At 34.7% G+C, this 19,451-nt stretch overlaps 1 protein-coding gene across 6 annotated transcripts in view; it reads left to right on the top strand.

Annotated features, from left to right (window-relative positions):
- LRRFIP2 (LRR binding FLII interacting protein 2) overlaps nt 1–19,451 on the top strand; it is a 47,724-nt gene that overhangs the window by 19,422 nt on the left and 8,851 nt on the right. For 3 of the 6 annotated variants that reach the window (XM_083875111.1, XM_083875110.1, XM_083875112.1), the window contains 6 exons: nt 5,721–5,828; nt 8,105–8,149; nt 8,813–8,926; nt 14,663–14,833; nt 16,588–16,680; nt 18,659–18,751. In XM_083875111.1, coding sequence (XP_083731237.1) covers nt 5,721–5,828; nt 8,105–8,149; nt 8,813–8,926; nt 14,663–14,833; nt 16,588–16,680; nt 18,659–18,751 — 624 coding nt within the window. The remainder of the gene's footprint in view (nt 1–5,720; nt 5,829–8,104; nt 8,150–8,812; nt 8,927–14,662; nt 14,834–16,587; nt 16,681–18,658; nt 18,752–19,451) is intronic. The other 3 variants (XM_083875113.1, XM_083875115.1, XM_083875114.1) reach the window with 2 other exon arrangements.

Here is a 19,451-nt window from a genome sequence, read left to right on the forward strand (position 1 = left end):
AGAAAGGCATGGGGATTATTGTGATTGTGCAGAAACTATTCTAGAACGTTCGGTGTTTAACATGTGAATATAGTGTCAATAAATGAAATATTTTGGATGTAATTTTTCAGACAGTTTTTGGTACTGATGAATTAGCAATTGCATTAGGGGTTGAGGGTGTCAGAAGAGTAGTGGATGTTTGTGTTGAGACTAGGTTGAAGTAATTTTGTATTTACTTATTATTGTATTACAGCATTTCTCCATGTGCTTTTGAAGTGCTGTTTTCCTGTTCCTGTAGTTTCTATACAAATGAGTAATATGAATATTTTTGCTCTCTGTTGCCTATTGAGATCAGAGTGCCTGCTGTATTCTGCAGGCACTATGTTTTGCCGTGTTTTTGTCTGTCTGGTTTTTCTTTTTTGTATATGTGTATGAATTTTTTGCCTCACGTGTGCATATATGTGCAATTTGTGTAGAGAGTGTCAAAACCCAACAGAAATGAGCCAAAGTATAATTGCTAGACTTTCAGTATATGCACTTGGTGTAAAGAATAGTGGTGGGGGGTACAGACTGCTGGTGTCACATAAACATCCAGCCCCAATTCAATTATTAGGGATTTCTGTTTGCAAGATTTACAGATGCAACCTTTGTTTTCTCTCTTCTTTCCTTCCTCACCCCTCAGAGTGGAATTTACTATGATCAAAGAAATTATAGCAGCCTGGGATATAGTAAACCAGTTTCTTCCTACCATGTTCGGGTCTGTCTCCTCTTTTTATAATTATTTAATTATTTATATAAAATACATATATGTCATTTTGCTTACTTATGCCATAGGATGCTAATTATCTCTCTATGAAATTATTACAGTTAAAAGTGGTAACAGTTGTATTTTCTGCTTGTAACTTTTGTGTTTTACAAAATTAATGTATAACATGCAGGTTACTTTGTTCTGCATGTGAGGTTTTAAAAATAAAATAACTTCTGTTTCATGATTTTGTATGATATACAGAAAAGAACCAGCAGCTGTGACAGTTGCTGTATCAAAATCCTGTCTTTTAATACCAAGAAAAGAAAGTCTTGAATATTTACCACCATTGTGGTACTTTTTTCTATCTTAATATAAATGATAAAACACAGATATGTCATGAGATAAGTAATGTCTTCCAGTATCTGCAGCTGTGGTCATGGCCAGGTTTCAATAAATAGCTAGAGGAAACTGACATGTTATTTGAGAACTACCTAATTTTTTCACTCTCTTCCACAAATCTACTAGCTTGGTTTAATAATGTTTAAATTGATTTCAAAGATAACAGGTTTTCCTGGAGGCTCTTCCACTCTTTTCTGAAAGTTTCTGTCTACTATAGATAGACTAAAAATTTACCATTTAAATCTTTAGGACTTTTGTGGAATATAGAGCATAAATTAAAAAAATTATGTATTCAGAAAAAGTATTTCTGACCTGTTCTGTTCTTCACCTTATAGTCATCTTCTCTATACAGTGATCCAGTGGCACCAACTAGGAGTTACAGGGTTAGTACAATGTAAAACAATATCTTACTTATCTTTAGGTGTTTGAATGGCCCAATATAAATATAAAATTACACTTTTCTTCATAGGTGTCTCCTTTAAACACTGGTTTGATAAGACGTATCAGTTTGTTTTGTAAGCACCATTTGCATGGTTGCCTTAAATTTGTATTGTATGACCATGAGGCTTGACAGTATTACATGTGCATTTTTTTGACATTTTTAAAGTTGCATTTTCTCACTGAAAGTGTATCGCTTTCTGGAGGCATTGAGTTTAATTTCCTTAACATTGTTAAATTACTTCTAAAGTATTTTAGTCGTTGCTATTTTACTGCTCTTTTTACAGAGAAGCATTAAGTTGGTGAATGCAACAATGATAAAGAACACTGCGGTTAAAACAAGTTAATTCAAGCGTACTAAATAACAACTGCATGTGTAATACTAAAAAAAGTATTAAAAATTGTTAAGAATCTGGATGAAAATCAGGAGACTACTGAAGTTTGTGGTAGATACACCTTGAATACTTTTGAACTTTTAAATTTAATAAACATAAAAAATGCGATGGCATGAAAACCTGATCTGCATCTTTACAAAATAAAGTAGCTAGTAGTGCCATAAGAATGGCTAAGATAGCACTACAAAAAATTATTTTTAAAAAGTGACATGAATGTCTGAAACTGTATGCCTTTTGCTGCTCTAGTAGTTCAAATCCACCTTACACTGCCATTTACATGCTAAACCTATGTAAAAATCATCAAATATTATGTATTATTTTTAATTTAGTTAGTGAAATCTTCTTTTGCACTTGGATTACAATAGATGATTTACCTTTTTTGGCTTTGTGTATGTTCTCAAGAACACGTTAGGAGATTCAGTGAGAGAACATGACCATAAAGACTGCTATTGCATTTAACTCTGATAAACGTATAATTCTAATTTCTGCTAGAGGTTTCTTCATAGGGCAGAGCAAAGCAGCATGAAACAGTAATTTTTTTTCTTTTTAAGATGCGTTTCTCAGAGCTGCTTTTATTATCCACTGCATAAATAGATTTCAACCTTGCACCTTCAAACATAACTCTTTCAGGACAATGTGCATGGGTGACCGTAAAATAAACCATTAAGTGTACAGCATAGCTTCAGTTCCCAGGGTGTGATAAAACTTCTGGAGGTATCAGAGCAGTTAAAACCAAATTGCAATTTTAATGTTTAATTTAATTATGCAAATAGTTGAGATTTGATTTTTTTTCCCCACTATTAGGCTGTTTTTCAAGGGAATTTTTAGTGACACATGGAAATAGACATGCCTAGTAGCAATAGTAAATGCTGCTGAGAATCTTTAATATTTTTTTTACATAAAAAGTATGCTACTGCATGGAAACAGGATAAAAAAGTACGTGACTGTGCATAGGAATTACAGTGTATGAGTGTAGCATGATAATGGCTGAAACTGGATATGCATGGTACTTCATTCCTTCTTTTTCAGGCCTTGTTGTGTGGTGATGAATGACATAACTCAAATAGTTCTTGCACTCCTAGTGTAATAGCCCTTTGGTTGTTTCTTTCATTATATTTGTTTTCAGCAGACAAAAATATATGAAATTTATGAAAATGTCCTTCATAACTTTTCTTTAGCCATCTGAGTACAGTAATTCTTCAAGAGCAAGCTCAGTCCGAAGTAGTCCAGTGGTGAGCATTCCTATGCATGATTTGCTGAATGCTTTGATATTAACACATCAGCAATTTTGAGTATGTTCACTTGGGATTGTTTCACTGGCCAACACACAGATTTGATTTTTCTATTCCACGTGAGAAGTTTTGATTTGTCAGTGATGTGGTTTTTAGCAAGGTGTGCATTTTTAGCAGTAAGACAGTAAACTGTTGAAGGAATTTGTTTTTCTATGTATCTTTTTAATGTTTGTAATAAACAACTACTAACTGAAGTATAGTACATTGTTGGGGTTACTACATTATGTCATAGATGGGGCAAGCACATGAAACATACTACAGTACACGTGGAAAAGTCTTTCTTTTGGGAAAGAGGGTTAATGGAATCTGTTCTATCATGCAGTAAGAAGTTTGCTCATTTTTATGGTAACCTGTATCCAAAATGAGAGAAATTTGTTCTGTGTCTGTATTGTATTAAAAGTGTCATTCTAAAATTGGCTTTTTGTGCTGCAAAGTGATTTTAAAGAGTTATTTTGCTTCTGCTGCAGGACAATTGTCTAACTTTCCTTGATACAGCTGCTTATTTGTTTAGCTACACAAAACAAAAAAGTGATCAGTGTTCTAGTATGGGCACAATTGAAATGTTGACTCCCTTTTAAAATTTCTCACATTAAGAGTGTTATAGGTACTAAGCAAAATCACATTTGTCAGAAACTAACATTTTTGGCTGCAAGAGATATCAGAGTGAATTTTTGAGGGTGTAGGAAAATGGTAATTTTGCTGTTGTTTTATGAAATTCTAAAACCTAACAGGTATTGACATACATATGTAATCCCTTGCACTGTGAAAACACTGCTTGTCTCCTTAGCTTTTCTTAACACTGAGATTAATTTCTTAAAATTATATACTTCTAGATGTATAGGAATGTGTATATATATATATCAGATCTCACTATGTATATGTTATACCAATAATGCCAAGGTACATTCGCTCACACTAGTGAATGCTTAACAGAGTTCAAAGTATTTGTTTAATGAAATAATCCTGAATAGCAGATGAGGTAAAAATCATATGGATTATTTAACACTCACTTCCTACTGTTTCTGTGGTTTGTATTTTGGTTTTACCCTGGATGATGCATTTGAAGTCAGTTTATTTTTCTCTGGAAAACAGAAGAGCAAGTAGGAGAGATGAAAAAGAGAGAAGACCCTTGTGAGAAACTGTATGATGCTTCTCCATCATCTTCTTAAAATGTCGCAGTTTTGATGAACCCATTGGGAAAGATACTAGGAGTAGGAAAAGTATAGAAGGAGGGACAGCAAGGTTTATCAGGTATATGGACTTCTCAACAACAAAGAGAAGTGGATTTTGAATGAAAGACCAGTATTGTCATAGATTGTATACAGCCCAAGTTGTTTGTTCTTTTGCTGTAATCATAATAAACATGAAGAATTCTCTTCAGTATCTTGATACTTTGTGAAGTGCAAGCACAATAGGAAAGTTTAGCCCAATTTCCAGTTAAAATTTACCTACCTAGCTATATTTAATGAAAATTAAGATACTATTTTAAATATAGATGTAACTGGAAAATAGCTGGAAAATTTATTATCAGAGAAATAGAACATAACAGATCAGTGACAACAAGTACAAATTCTGTAGTCCTAAAATAGCATAATCTGAGCCAGGTGTTTGTCAGTAAACTGTCTTTTGTATACCAGTTATATATAACTGGTAACTTTTAGTAACTTTTATACATCTTGGTATCTTGTAATCAGAATAAGGCTACACATAAATCAAGTATAAAGATTTTTTTAAAATTATGAGAATTGGATAAGGACAATATATTTTGAAACTATTCATATAAGGATATTTTCTACTATAATCGCTTCCACCATATTGTATTTACTTTTAACTTTCTGCCTTTTGAAGTAGAATGTTACCAATAAGCTTATTATAAACCCATTCTTCCCATTAAATACCGTGTTTTACACGCCTAATGTTTCTCAGTTGAATATTTCACTTGAATTCCCTTGGCAGATTAATTGCTGTAATGCTCTTAGATGCATTTTGCTTTTTTAGCAAGAAATGTGTAGCACTAGCATTTTTTCCTCATCTTTTTAGGTGCCTGACATACAACTTTTAGGAGTAATTTTGCCTTCTAGTCTAAGACATCTTAAATTTAGGAATGAGAAGAAGCCCAGATTATATCTAGCACTGTTGGATTTGTGTTGATTTGAAAAAAACCCAACATTTGTAGAGAAAAATAATAATTTTTATATATCAGTTTATATAATCTTGTATTTTATGATATGCAAACTTTTTAAAATTTTTGTAGTTTGTGTTTAACCTAAAAAATTAATACTACACCCTTTGGTGTCTGGTTGTTTTTTTATATTCCACTAATTGAGGAAAGTGAATCAATAATAAATGTTCATCATTTTTAGTGCAATAATGGAGATTTAAGGTAGGATATTTTTGGGTTTTAATAAACCTTCTTTATTCAGTGGTGTCATCTTCAGTTCTCTTTCACCTTCTCCTTATCTTTTAAAGTCCTCTGATTTTTCTGATCAAAGTGAAACTACTGCTGACTATTTTAGTCGTTCCAACCGCAGGGGAAGCATTGTTTCCGATGCAGATGATGGCCAAGTGTTGAATAGTGTAAGTGTAATGCTTTTATTTTCACTGTGATGAATACAGCAAAACTATGGATTTTCTTTTAATACTCTGAAAGAGTTAAATACTGTAAAAGCACTCGAAGTTACTTAATTGCAAATAGGTTTATTGCAGGATTGGGGCTTGTTTTAACACAAAAATTGTACTGAGTGAATTTTTTAAAAGCATGCTGCTTTATTTTAAAGATTTTATCTGTTGCTATAAGCATGTGACAAGTGTAACACTTCACATTTTTGTGTGTGTGTGATAAGCTTAACAATCTCTTAAAGACTCAACATTTTACATTTTTGTTCTTATGGAAATTAACAATGCTAGGGAGGTTTTGTGTACTTTTGGAATACAGATACTTCTTTTAGTGACAAGAACAACCTGTGCCCGTATTAGTGCATTTTAGTGTTCCTTCATCACATACGAGATTTTGTCAGAATCCGTTAATGAAGCACTCCTTGTTGGCTGTGCTCTTGAACAAAACCCCATGTCAGTTGACAGATCATGTTACAGTAAAATTATCGTGATGATTTTCCTGTGCAGCTCCCTTTAGGCTGAACATTGTTTATACCAAACATAGCCACCTTCTCTTTCTTGCTGCTGTAAGTTCTAAAAATTCTTGGTACTTGCAGGCAAAACTTTTGTGTTAAACAGCAGGGAGAAAAACAAATTTCTGGTTTTAGGTGTATCTCTTGAAATAGCATTTAGGGTTAGTACATGCAGTAGGTAGGAAGAGAGGCTGAGAGTACTGTGTTTATTTAGTTGAGCAAAAGGAACGCTATGTGGTGATCAGCAGTGTGTAAGTGTTTGCTTAGGTGAGTGCCAAAGTCTTCGTACCCTTGCCAAGCAGTGCAACAAGGGCCAGCAACCTCACACTGCAGTTTAGGAGCTCAGATGAGACACTCCAAGAAGCTCTACAAGGATGTTGTTGTTGTAGTCTGTCAGGTTACAGCAAGGCTGGAGAGCCTCTTTGTTCAGGAGCTGGTGAGACTTCGTATTTGCTGTGATTCTGCTTTGAATGGGAAACGGAGAGCTAGAGTACTCTCACAACCACTTCCTGTGACTTTGTGTTTAGATGATACTTAATACTGTTACAGTGCTGTATAAGTTGTAATAATTCATGTTACTTATCATGTGTATGTTCTCAAATTATGAGAGACTAATTATTTTTCCAGCTTAAACTTTAGCACTTTATTTTCCCATAACAAAGCTGACTTTCTGAAATTAATGCTCTACTAAATGAAATGTGGAGGCTGAGGCTGGTAGTTAGGCTGCCTTCTCAGTTGCTTATCATCATTATTTATTATTTATTATTAAATTCAAAATTTATATTTTTATTTAGGTTACCCTAAATGTATCCTTCAGATCAATTGGGTTCTTCACATCATTCTATCATCATACTGCTGACAAATATTTGCAATCTCTAATTTCAGTACATCATTGGAGGTGGTGAATGAAGAAGCAATGTTGCTTTTACAGAAACCACAATAGAAGGAAAAGGAAAAATCTAATAAAGTAGTATTTCTTTTTTCTGTGATTGTAGTAGGCTTCCGAAACTCTTTCCCCTGGCATAGAGAAAAACAGGTGTTCTTTGAGAGGCAAGATATGTGAGATACCATACTAAATTTGTGTCTAATCCCACCTATTTTGATTCATAGAAATATAGAAAATGTGGATGTCTACAATATAATTTTGCAATAGCAGTTCCATAAGTAAGAGGGGAGCATGGTAGTTCTTTTGCTTAGTCTTCAGTACATAAAATATGAATTGAAATTATTTTGTAGATTGCTTTGACTTAGTACACTTTAGTTACAGGGTTTTTACCTGAACCAGTTTTATTGTGATGTAATTGTGGGTGACACTAAAGAGATTGAAAGTACAGATGTGTGGGGCATTCACACTGCTGTCACTGACTGCCTTAAGTGTACCTGCATGAAGCGTTGTGTGTTACACCACCATGTATTGTAGTGATTACTCTGTTGAAATTTAAAATAGTAAAACATGTTTTGTTGCTCAATACTGGTAATGACACTTTAACAACTTTAGAGAAATGTTTCTGGCTTTTTTTTTTACAACCAATCATTTATTTTGAAATTGAGGTAAAAAATACATTTTTAGGCTGAATATTGTTTATCCTGTCTTGATAAATGCTAACATCTGGAATTTCTTAAATTGTTTCATTTTTAAATACTTCTCAGTCCCTTTGAACAAAAGATGCTGATTTGGTAATCCCTTATTACAAAAGGTAATCATGTTCCCTATTCTCTTTTCAGCTGGAAGAAAAAAGTGAAAAATCACATTCAGAAATATTTTCAAGGGTAAGAAGTTTTTAAAAATTATTTAAGGTCAGTGTTCATTCACAAATTTGCAAGTGTTGAAATAGTTCAAAAAGTATAAATTCTATGTATTTTTCATCAGGGTTAGCCTGCCAAGGTATTTTTAGATATACTTTCTATTGCCCAAAATTAATGCTTTGTGCCTTTTATTTCTTGAGGAAAGAAATTATTCTTTAGTTTATTCTTTAGTGGCCAGAAATAATTTTCTATACAATTTATTTTTCATGTGAGATATACTTACTAGTAAAGGCTAAAATTTAGGAGGCTAAGGCTATAAAAATTCATATGGTAGATTCTAATTGAAGTTTTTTTCTGTGTCCTGGATGGCAGAAATTATAATATTTAGTAATACTGTAAATGTCTACAGTATTTCAGCACTATTAGCCATCTTATGAATGTCTTCTGGACAGATGATTCAAAATTCTAATGTTCTGATACACTAAGTCATCAAGAAGAAAGCAATATTTTACCAAGAAGAAACACAAATGCTGGAAAATAATCAATGGAAAATCTGTCTGTAAGCTAATATTAAGAAAAACGAGAGAAAACTGTTCTGTGACTTTGAAGAAATTTATAAAGAATATTATCAAGTCTACCAGAAATAACCATATGATTCTTGATACCGTGTTTTTCCTTTTTTTTCAGCCCTCATCTCGCAATTCAGTAAGTGCAACTCCTTTGAGTGGCAACTCATCTAGAAGAGGAAGTGGAGATGCAAGTAGTTTGGTGGATCCTGATGCCTCCCTCAGTGAATTACGGGTGAATTGCATTTTCAGGAATTTACTTTATATAGAAAGATTGGGTTTTAATACAGAACTTCTGTAATAATAAGAAAATGCTATGGATGTAATTTTCACTCATGAAGTATTTTTTACTTTCTTGGTAATTTATCTTGATATTTTTGTGTTCATAATTATGGTTTAAGAGTTAACTCATTAAGATAAGACTTTGTTTATGTCGAATTTAAAACATTTCTGTCCTATTTGGGATGTCATGGAATTAGTATTATAAGCAAAACCTTAATTTCCATCAAGTTGTTGTGAATTAATTATAGTTTCTGGGAATTATTGCAAGCTTTGTCATTTGACATAAGTGTATGTAAACTCTTTAATGCTTTTTCGACTTCAAATTATTTCCCCATACTTCTTATGCAATGGCTCATTCCTATGTCCTGCAGGATATCTATGATCTTAAGGACCAGATACATGATGTAGAATGGAGATACATGCAGGGACTTAAAGAATTAAAGGTATCAGGGCTCCTCCCAAGCATGCATTCTGAATGGGTGTTTTTGCATAATGGAATTATCACCAGTTTCACTACTGTATAGTGGCTTCACTAACAAATTTTAAATTTCTTTAAAGCATGTATCTAACTTTTAATGCATGAAGAGCATCATCGTAAAATGTACATGAGATTGCATGTTTATTATTGATTACTGTTAGGAGAGTATTACACTTGGATGTTTATATATATATAGGTGTTTTCTGATAAGATAATGAGGTGTTTATATTTTTTAGAGATTTGTTAGCAAATAAATGAATATACAAAATAATTACTAGGTATCAAATGGGGAACAAAGAAATCAGAGATAATTATGCCAAAGAACTTAAGAATTAGTCTTCCAAGTTTCAGCAGACTTCATATTATAAAGCAAAACCAAAATAATAATTTTGAAAGATGTGCTGCAATTAATTTGGGCAGGCATATTGCTTGTAGAAGAAAATTAATTTTGTTTTAATTCTTTGCCATTAAAAAAAATATATTTATCCTGGTTTATATTCCCATTATTTTCGCTAAATCACAGGTTGGTTTTGTCAGCATTAGGCTAATGAGGTGCTAAGGAAACTTTTCTGTCTGGAAAATCCAACATCCACTGTGGTAGTCACATTCCCACCACTCCCGACTTTCACTGCTGGGAGCAAAACCACTCAGTGAGTCACCAAGTGCATCAGTGGGTGCTGCACTAGACTGGCTACACACACCATTCTCACACTGTCAGTCAAGGTTTCCTTACAGGCTCGGCCACAGGTTTCCCGTAACAGAGTCTCAGACACTTGATTTTTTTAAGTACTTTAATCATGGCAGAATCACGCAAAACTAGCTCAAGATCAAGCTGGATGCTGCCAAGGAGGGGCCCTGAATCAAGCAATCCGTGGGCTTTTGTATCCTCAGTCCATCCACACTCTGGGTCTGGGGTCTTCCAGCTGAGCCATTGGCTCCAGTCCTATCTCTGAGTGGCCACTGACCTGCCTGGTGCCACAGGTCCCCCAGGCCCTTGTTGTGCAAAGGGTTTCCTGCCCTTGCAGGAAACTCCAGCCACTTTGCCCTGCTGAGGATACAATCTGCAGTTTGCACTGTGGCAGCACGCTGAACTAACTACCGTACTAGGTGCTGTCTTCCACAGGAGATTTGTCTGTATTTTGGCTTGTTTAAACTAGTATGTATGCCTTTCTTTTATACATTTTCACACAATTAACAGTGCAGTAAATTTAAAATAATCATACTTTCTGCTGTTTTGTAGTGAATTCAACAAATTATGGGGCTTACAAATCTTTTCTAGGATATTTTTTCTGTTCTCTTTTCTATTATCTAATTGTGAACGGTTTCATGTAAAAGTAAAGAGAATTTTTCATATGTTTTTATCCATATAGACTGAATTAAATGAATGCTTCTTGTATTAGAACGTGTAACAGTGATTTATTTATATGCTTCCTTGAATTTCTTAAATTTTTCAATATTAGATGATATAGTAAAGGGAAAATATGTAATACGACCTGTTTAGTGTAGCAAAAATTATTTCCTCTTTGAAGGATAACTTTACCTTTTAAAGGTAACTTTAAACCTGATAGCAATATGTTCAAATGAAGTATGTTTTGATTTAGTTATATTGCCAAATGAATATTAAAAGGACTTCAAAGAGTAGTAGATTACAAGATTATTAGACATAGACATATGAAACATAGACGGAGTGTAATTTGGGACTGCTTCATATTTTCAGAATGGGTCTAACTCGTACACCTTTGTGTGTTTGCAAGCATCTCCTACTAACTGTTCTGACTTATGGCTAATGGATTATTTATTGTAATCCATTACAGCTACCAAAGAGCACAGTGTGCAATAGTAAGATCTTCATCTATGCTCAGCTTTCAGAATTGAACTGCATTTTATGTTATTGCCAATACTGAATAATTGCTAAGTTCCTAAGTTAGTTCACATTCCATAGAGATTCTTCTGGGAAACTTTTTTTAAAATTAGGAAGGTACTGCCTTTTCCTCAACTTGTACTTGATCAGTTTTTTCTTGTGTTATGTTATGGAAGAGTTACCAGGATACCTGCATTTACTCTGCATTTAAATGTTGGAGTTTTTGTTTGTTTGGTTGAGTTTTTTCCAGTGGTGGACTAATGGGGATTTGTAATCACACTACCTTCTGAGCTCTCTAGTTGCCATTATGCTACTAGAAGTGTGGGTTTTACCTGGCCACAAATATACTGGGTAACAGGATAAACTCTATCCTGTAGCAGGATAAACTCTAATGTGGCTAGTTCTGGTTTAGTTAGGTCTTAAAATCTTTTCCTGTCAGTTTGATTCCGTTTTGTTGCTTCTTTATGTATTTCTTTGCATCAACTGGAAAGGAATTCTGTTTCTTTCCTCAACATTTTTCTTTTGTGCTCTTAACAGTGCACTCTCTTGATGTCTGTTGGCTTAAATCATCTTGTTCTAGCTAAGCAAGCTAATTTTTATAGCATTTTTACTGATAAAGTTGTGGGTGGTATTTCTTCATAGCTTTAGCTTATACGCAGAGCCTTATGTATGTTCATTCCATCCCATTCCCACTGCTTCATTCTTAAAAATCCTACAGCCTCCTTCAAGTGTTCCATAAATTATTTTAAATCATTCCGGAAAACTTCATGAAATTGCATGGAATTCTTGAACCATGGGGAACGTGTGTAATGCTCGAAAAGAGGAGTTGCAAAGAAGTCTTTGCAATGTTTCAGGTTTTTTAACCCAATAGAGACTTACACATAACTTAGCTTCTCTCTCAGAAGCAGTTTTCACTCTTCTGTATCCAAATCCATCTATTCCTCTTGTTAACTGCAGATTCACCCTCTCCTGCCTTTTTTTTTTTTTTTTTTTTTTTTTGATTAATGACATTTTAGTACAATGTTTTAAGCCCCAATCTAGTCTTGTCTTTTAAGACTGGAGTCCTGGAACACATGGCATACAGTAAGAGGCTGAGACAATGGGCTTTGATAAGTCTTGGAGTAGTGTTTGGCAATATTGTTGCTGTTTTCAGTGTGTCTGGTAGGAGGCTATGGGGAGTAGAGGGCAGACTTCTTTGCAAGGGAAATTTGCAACAGACAAAAGTTGAATTGTAAGAACAGAAATTCCTATTAGAATTCAAGAAAAATGTTCTCACAAGGAAAGCGAGCACTGGTGCAGGTCATCCAGCAAGTTTGACAATCTGCAGTCTAGATTTCTGGAGATACTTAAAATGGAGATGAGCTGTGGGCAGCCTGATCTTAGTTGACCATCTTTAGTTAGGAAATTAGACCTGATGGCATTCAGAGATCTCTGCCGAGCTACATTACTACGTGACCCCAGTCACCACATTCACAGAAATAATCAGATTGGACTTTTTCTCTAGTTGCATTTTTTTGTTGTTGAATTTCATATGTCTCAGTGAAATTCCTATAGAATTCATTATAATAATCATGTTTTGCTTTTTTTTTAAAACTCTAAACTGGATTATTCTTTGAAAGTCTTTAGGTTTGTTGTCTCTAGCATTTTGTTTTGCCAATATTCACAAGATTTGTCATATTTACACCATCACAAGAAGAAATGTGTTCTCTGATTTTAATCTTCAGAATTACTTGCCTGCACTTTTAAATTTTTTTTCTTTATTCTTATCCTGAGTCATCTTTACTGTTTGTTACTACTTCCTAGGTGATAATGATACTTGTCTTATATTTTTGCAACTTACACTGTTTTGTTTCTTCTGATTTGTAATTATTTTTTCTGGAGTTTCAAAAAACTTTCTCCAGCAGAAAATTCCAGAGTTCAGTGAATGGAATAGAAATGTATTTATACATGTGATTGTGATAAAATTATAAAAGGTAACATACCTACTCTTAAGGACAGCTTTCTCAAACTGGAGATTTTCAACATGGAATAGTGTTTGGGGGTCAGGATTTTTTTTACTTTCTTATAGAAGAATATTGGACTGTGACTTGGTATTTCCAGGGAAGACATGATTGTAATTCCAAAACAAAAATGATAGTGTAATTTTACTGTAACAGATAACAGCCTCTAGTATTTTTTTTTAGAAAACTTAGATTGTTGCCACCTTCTCTCCTAATAGCTCTCCTAATAGCTTAGTTTTAGTGTTCTGTTTTTTGTAGACACAAGCTTCATGCCCTTCCTGTGCTAGTGCTTCTACTTTCATAATACAAATAATTTAAAATGGCGATAATGCTACTTTATGCCTTCATGGAACAGATTACATGAAGTACGAGGAGATTTGTAGTAGGGCATAGATCTCTACTTTGTCCAGGGATTGGCTTAATAGTTCTTTTTCAATTCTAAAATTAGGACTCTGAAAATCAATTTTTATTATTTTTAAATCATAGAATGTTAAGGGGTGGGAATGGACCTTGAACATCATGTAGTCCCAACCCCTATATGTTGAAAAGAATGACATGCTTAAAAGTGCCTGGAGTGATAGTTGTTCTGAGTGTTTAAATGGTTGGCATTTGTTACAGCTCTGACAAAAAAACCCCCAAATATAACTAAAACCAGGATAAAATGGTAAATGAAGGAGATTTGTGTAAGAGGCTATTGAGCAAGGCATGTACACCTTTAGGTAGAGAACCTAGTATGTGAATCTTTACATGCTTTAAAAAAATAGTAAATAAAGCAACAATAAAATATCTATTTAAATAGTGAATCCTTATTACTGGAATTATGTGGCTATCTTAAAATTCTGAATCTAAGGTCACAGGGTACTACTTAAATAATGAGCATTGAGTTAAAGCTACTCTTGGAATTTTTTCTGTGATCTCTTTTACTGATTTAATTGTCCACCTTCTCTCTGTTAGATTTGTTGCCTCATTCTGAACTGTTTTCTCATGCATGCCTTAAGAATAGTGACATTACTACTAGATATGTGGTATTCACTAGAATATGAAGCTGTGATATTACTACTGTATCCCTGTGAGTTGCTGTGAATGTGGCACAATAGAAAATGAAAGTGGAATGTTATCTTGTATTTTTCATGCTTTTGTAATGATAACTTTTCATTGTTGTGGATAACCCAAGTTGAATAATGTAACTAAACTTTTACTTGATATCTCTAAAGAATATATTTCAGAAACAAAAATGGTTTCATAATTTTAATGTCTAACATCTCATACTTTAACCATTATGGTGGTATTAGAACATTATACCAATGCATCAAAAAGTTAGACTAATGTAAATTTTCCTGCTATCTGTAGGATTCACTAGCTGAAGTTGAAGAGAAATACAAGAAAGCTATGGTTTCCAATGCTCAACTAGACAATGAGAAAAACAACTTGATTTACCAAGTGGATACTTTGAAGGATGTTATTGAGGAAAAAGAAGAACAGATAGCAGAGTTCTGGAGAGAGAATGAAGAGAAGTCAAAGGTATTTTTTTTTCTAATTATAAAGTACAGAAATCTGGACTACTTAGAACAGTTGAAAACATTCAGAACAGCTTTACTTGTTAGTCTTGGGCTTAAGTCTTTACGGCATTTTTTCTCTATATAGTTTACTGAATCTTCTGTGTAGTAAGTACCTGGACAACCTATTGTCATAGGTTAACACAGTTTGGTTTTTGGTTAATGCAATATTGCCCTGCTAGGACCTGGGACTTTGTTTTGGAAAGGACAGGGACATATCAGGCGCCAGTTCTTGGGTTGACAAGTATTTTGACCACAGAGAAAACAGAAGGGGTGACTTTTGGTAATACCCACATAAACTGAGTGTGCCCAGGCCAAGGCTCTCTCCTACTTCTGGCCAGAGAAGTTGACACAGCCCTGAGGGGAGGCCTGGGCTGGCCAGGCCCTGCTGTTCCCCCCTGTGGGGGGATCCACCCTTGGTCTGGCCGTGCCTCCAGCCCCCCATGGGCTGCCAGGGGTGGGCGAGGAGGCTGCAGCCGAGATCCCGGACTGCCCAAACTGCCCGAGCTGCTCCCATCCATCGGCATGAGTTTCTTCCCTCCCCATCCCTTCCCCATCAGCCCAGCCACCATGGCTTTGAAGTCAGCCACAGCCCAGAGAAAAGAGAACCTGGGCAAATTTAACTCTTTCTTGGCACAGATGAAATTTCCAAAGCCTTAACTTTTTCCTTAGAGAAAGAAAGAGAGAGGGGCCAAATTGAAGACATGTAAAGGGACAATATGGAGGTCTCAAAGTCAGTAAAGGAAGAGTGACCTCTTTGGTGGAAAAGATGACAAGTTGCCTTGGTTCTAGGCTGAAAAATCTCGTACGAGTTATGGTAACAGAATGTAATATGCTAGAATAATCTTTTAAATTGTGGTCAATATAAATTGGGGAGATGATTTGTGGATTTTTTAAGCAAAGGTATCTATTATTTATTGAGTGAACACTGAATTGGAAGTTGGGATTTGGTGGTCCCATGTGAGGTTTGAACAGAGAGAGATGAGAAGAAGCCCCCTGTGCCAGCAAAAGAAGTGAGAAGACGTCTCTGTTCCCTGAATTGAAGAATCCTTTGCCTTTGAAGTTGTTTATCTTTAAAAGTGCCACCCCAATATATATGTGAGTCTATGACCCATATGCGTGGTCACGGGAAAGGCTATGTGATATGGGAGGTTCCACAATTGCAGAATCTCCTGGGCAGGCTGCTCTTGTGTGAGTTAGAAGCCACAAGCAGACTGTTTCTCTTGTGGAAAGCTACCAAAACAACAGGAGAGGTTTCTCCATCTCAAATACTGAATGAAAGACTATTTTATTGACCTGGAGTTCTGATTTTTGCCTCTTTACCTTGTTTGTAAAAAATGAACAGTTTGTAGTGGGAGAAAAGGTTGGTTTAGAAATTCCATTTTTGGGTTTTTTTCTTTTCTTATTTTCTTCTTCTTAGTGTGTGTTAATAAAATCTATCTGTTTACCTTAAGCTGGGGCTTGTTTTGCCTTTTTCTCCCAAATCCTATCTCTCAAAGGTAGAAAAGAGCAGACACTAAATTCAGCAAATGTGAAACCACTACATTAATTGATGTTTCTGCCTGGTTCCGAACCAAAACCTTTACACTTACTTAGACCACTTCAGTGATTCAGTGGTTGTCTTTTTTTAACGGCTTGGTAGGTAAAATTTCTCAAATCCTTGCAGTAATTTCTTACATAACTCAAAATAAATATGAATAATTGATTTATTTAATACAGGAATTGGAAAGACAGAAACACACGTGCAGTGTTCTGCAGCATAAGCTGGATGAACTTAAAGAAGGCCTTCGACAGAGAGATGAATTGATAGAGGTATACTCATATGACTGTATGATAGAACCTGTGCAAATAAATATAGTGTAAGATTTGAATGGGAATCATACAAAAACCAGGATTAAATACTATCTTGCACTTTTAAGAAATAATTTATCTTGTTTTAGTGGGTAGAATTTAAGCTACTGATTGTCCTAAATTTATGAAGCTGAAAATGTCTCTAAAAGGTTTTCAAATGTATTATGCCTTGTAAAACCTTTAATTCTTGTGAGAATTGTGGTTTTCCCGTGAATGTTCCTTGTATCTTTTCTTTGTTGTGAGGGCAGAACTAATATTTGTGTGGGCAAAATAATTTTCCATCGCAAAAAGTTCTGATGTATGGATACTACCAAATGTTATTCTTTGCCTTTCCCAAAAGTTTCCATTTCAGTTATTTCAGATTTTTGTGAGTATCAACAATTGCAGTTTGACATACTGAATATTTGTTTGCTTAGCAGTCAAGCATAATGCACAGCAACACTGGTCAGTATGTTATTGGGTCACAACCATGTTGCTGGGTGTGCAGTGTATTGTTTTCCCTTCTCACCTTGTTCTTTTTCCTCTTTTCACTTTTGTTTCTGGAAACAAGCCCACCCACCTTGAAATTCCAGAGCTATTATCAGTCTTTGTTTTAAAATGATCCATATACATAAATAAATGTATATGTATATTGTCAGCAGTATGTGGGTGTCCATTTCCCAATGATTTTAGTTGGAAGTTGTAGTTCCATTATTGCATAATTTTCCCACTCTCTCTTCATTGCAGTAAAAATGGATTAAGTGTATAGGCCAAAGTCTCCACTGTCATTTTCGAAAGCTGTGTAATAGTTAATTTGATCCTTTATTTCTTCACTATATTCTTGTGCTCTCTAGGTGGAAATACTATAACTCCAAATGGTTTCTGAAAAGTCCCAGTTCTGTTTTGGAAGTATTATGCTCTATGAACTGGAGTTGATATGACATATTAGCAGAAGAAAAGGGTTAAGATTATCTGAAGTATCAGCATTTTGAGTTAGATAAATGCTGACAAGCAAAGCACTTTAAAAGATTTTTTGTGGTTCTGTTGCCTGCTCTAAGTTATCTTTGGCATCCCTGAGAATTAAAGAACAACTTTGCATGTTCTTATTTAGGGTTTTGGTGGAGTTTAAGTATATGAAGAATATACAGTAGATTTGTCTGGAATGTTTGCTTTGGTAGAATGTAACATGCTTCAAATAGTTACAAATACATCCAGTCCCTTTGAAGATTTGACCCATATTTGCCATTTATTTGTGTCTTTTCCCCATCTATTAACACTAACAGGAAATCTAGCTGAAGCCACGTAGCTTTTTGCTGAAAGACTTTATCTTCTGTTCCCAGATGTAAAATCAAGTTCACTCCTTAAGAGGGAAAAAGTATGTCTCTAGCCCTTAAAATTCTTACATCGTCTTCATAGCTAAGCATTTAATTATGTTTGCAGGGTAAGCAGCAAAATCCAGTGATAGTCAGGTAAAAAAGTAGCACTACACTTGATATGTATTCATGTAGTATCAGTGGGCAGTTGTCTTGTTTCCTGGATGTTTGATTCTCTTTTTTATACTTTTAAGAAGATTATTTTACTTTGTAAAACATTAATAAAACCAACTGTTAACATTAATATTCACTTCCAAAGGGGACTTGAAGGTATCTGGAAAATAAAGCAGGATAATTTTTTCTATCCATGGACTGTAGTGGGAACGTCACTACAGGAAAGTGACTCTAGCTGCATTTAGTTTTCCCAACAGTGTTGATTGATTAGAATTAAATACCATTCTCTTGCATGAATTCATGAGAAATATATTACATTAAACTGCACACTGTTTATGTAACTTCATGCTCATAAACTCTTTGGTTGACTTTTATTGCTTAGTTTCCTTTATCTATTTTAATCTTTGGGATTTTTTTTCCATTTCCTTACTTCTCTTTCCTCTTTTATTCTTCCCTCATCCTATTTACCACAGGCGAATCAACGTATGCAGGAGAATATAGACTCCATAACCAAAGAAGTGTTTGATCTCCAGGAGACAATTAATTGGAAAGATAAAAAAATAGGGGTATGAATCAAATATGGGAGGAAAGGTATTTTTTTAATTTAGAAGTAGATGGATGCCCTCTACACCCCAAGGAATGCTGTGTATGCCAAAGAAATTAAGACCAATCCCAACTTAAATTAATAAAATGTTTCGCAGTCTTTATCTTCTTCAGAAAATGAGCCACCCTTTGCTTGCATAATGATAAATAGTACTAATTAAATCTGTAACATGAACTGTTACAAATACAATGTTACAGTTTTTTGCAAAATTTTGGATGGCATGCTTGTGGTAAAAAATATGATCTTGAATTGACTGCTGTAATCAATTTATGCATTCCTGTATTGCACTTCTGATCCTTGCAGGATTGCTTAGCTTGGATGCAACACTGAACCAAACTGGTTTTGTGATATGACACATGAAATACTTTGGGTATTGAGAGTCGTAATTGAAACAATTGTTGTAGGTGACCTTTTGAGGAGCATCTGTAAAGGTTCCTGTATAGAAAGAAAAGTGGTACAGGAAGAACTGTGCTGATACTATGCAGCTAGTGTAGGTCAGGCAGGGTTTGCCAACTTTGCCCCTGGGCAGCACAGAAGTTGTAGAAGTGAAGAAGTCAGCCTGACCATCAGTGGTCACTACGTGGCTCTGAACTTGTGGCTATTCTGGGACACAAGTAAATTGCCTGGTGGCAATAAGGAGTTAATTGGAAAGTCTTTAGAAA

This window comes from Zosterops lateralis, assembly GCF_965231275.1.
Source record: "Zosterops lateralis genome assembly, chromosome: 1".
NCBI classification, from domain to species: Eukaryota; Metazoa; Chordata; class Aves; order Passeriformes; family Zosteropidae; genus Zosterops; species Zosterops lateralis.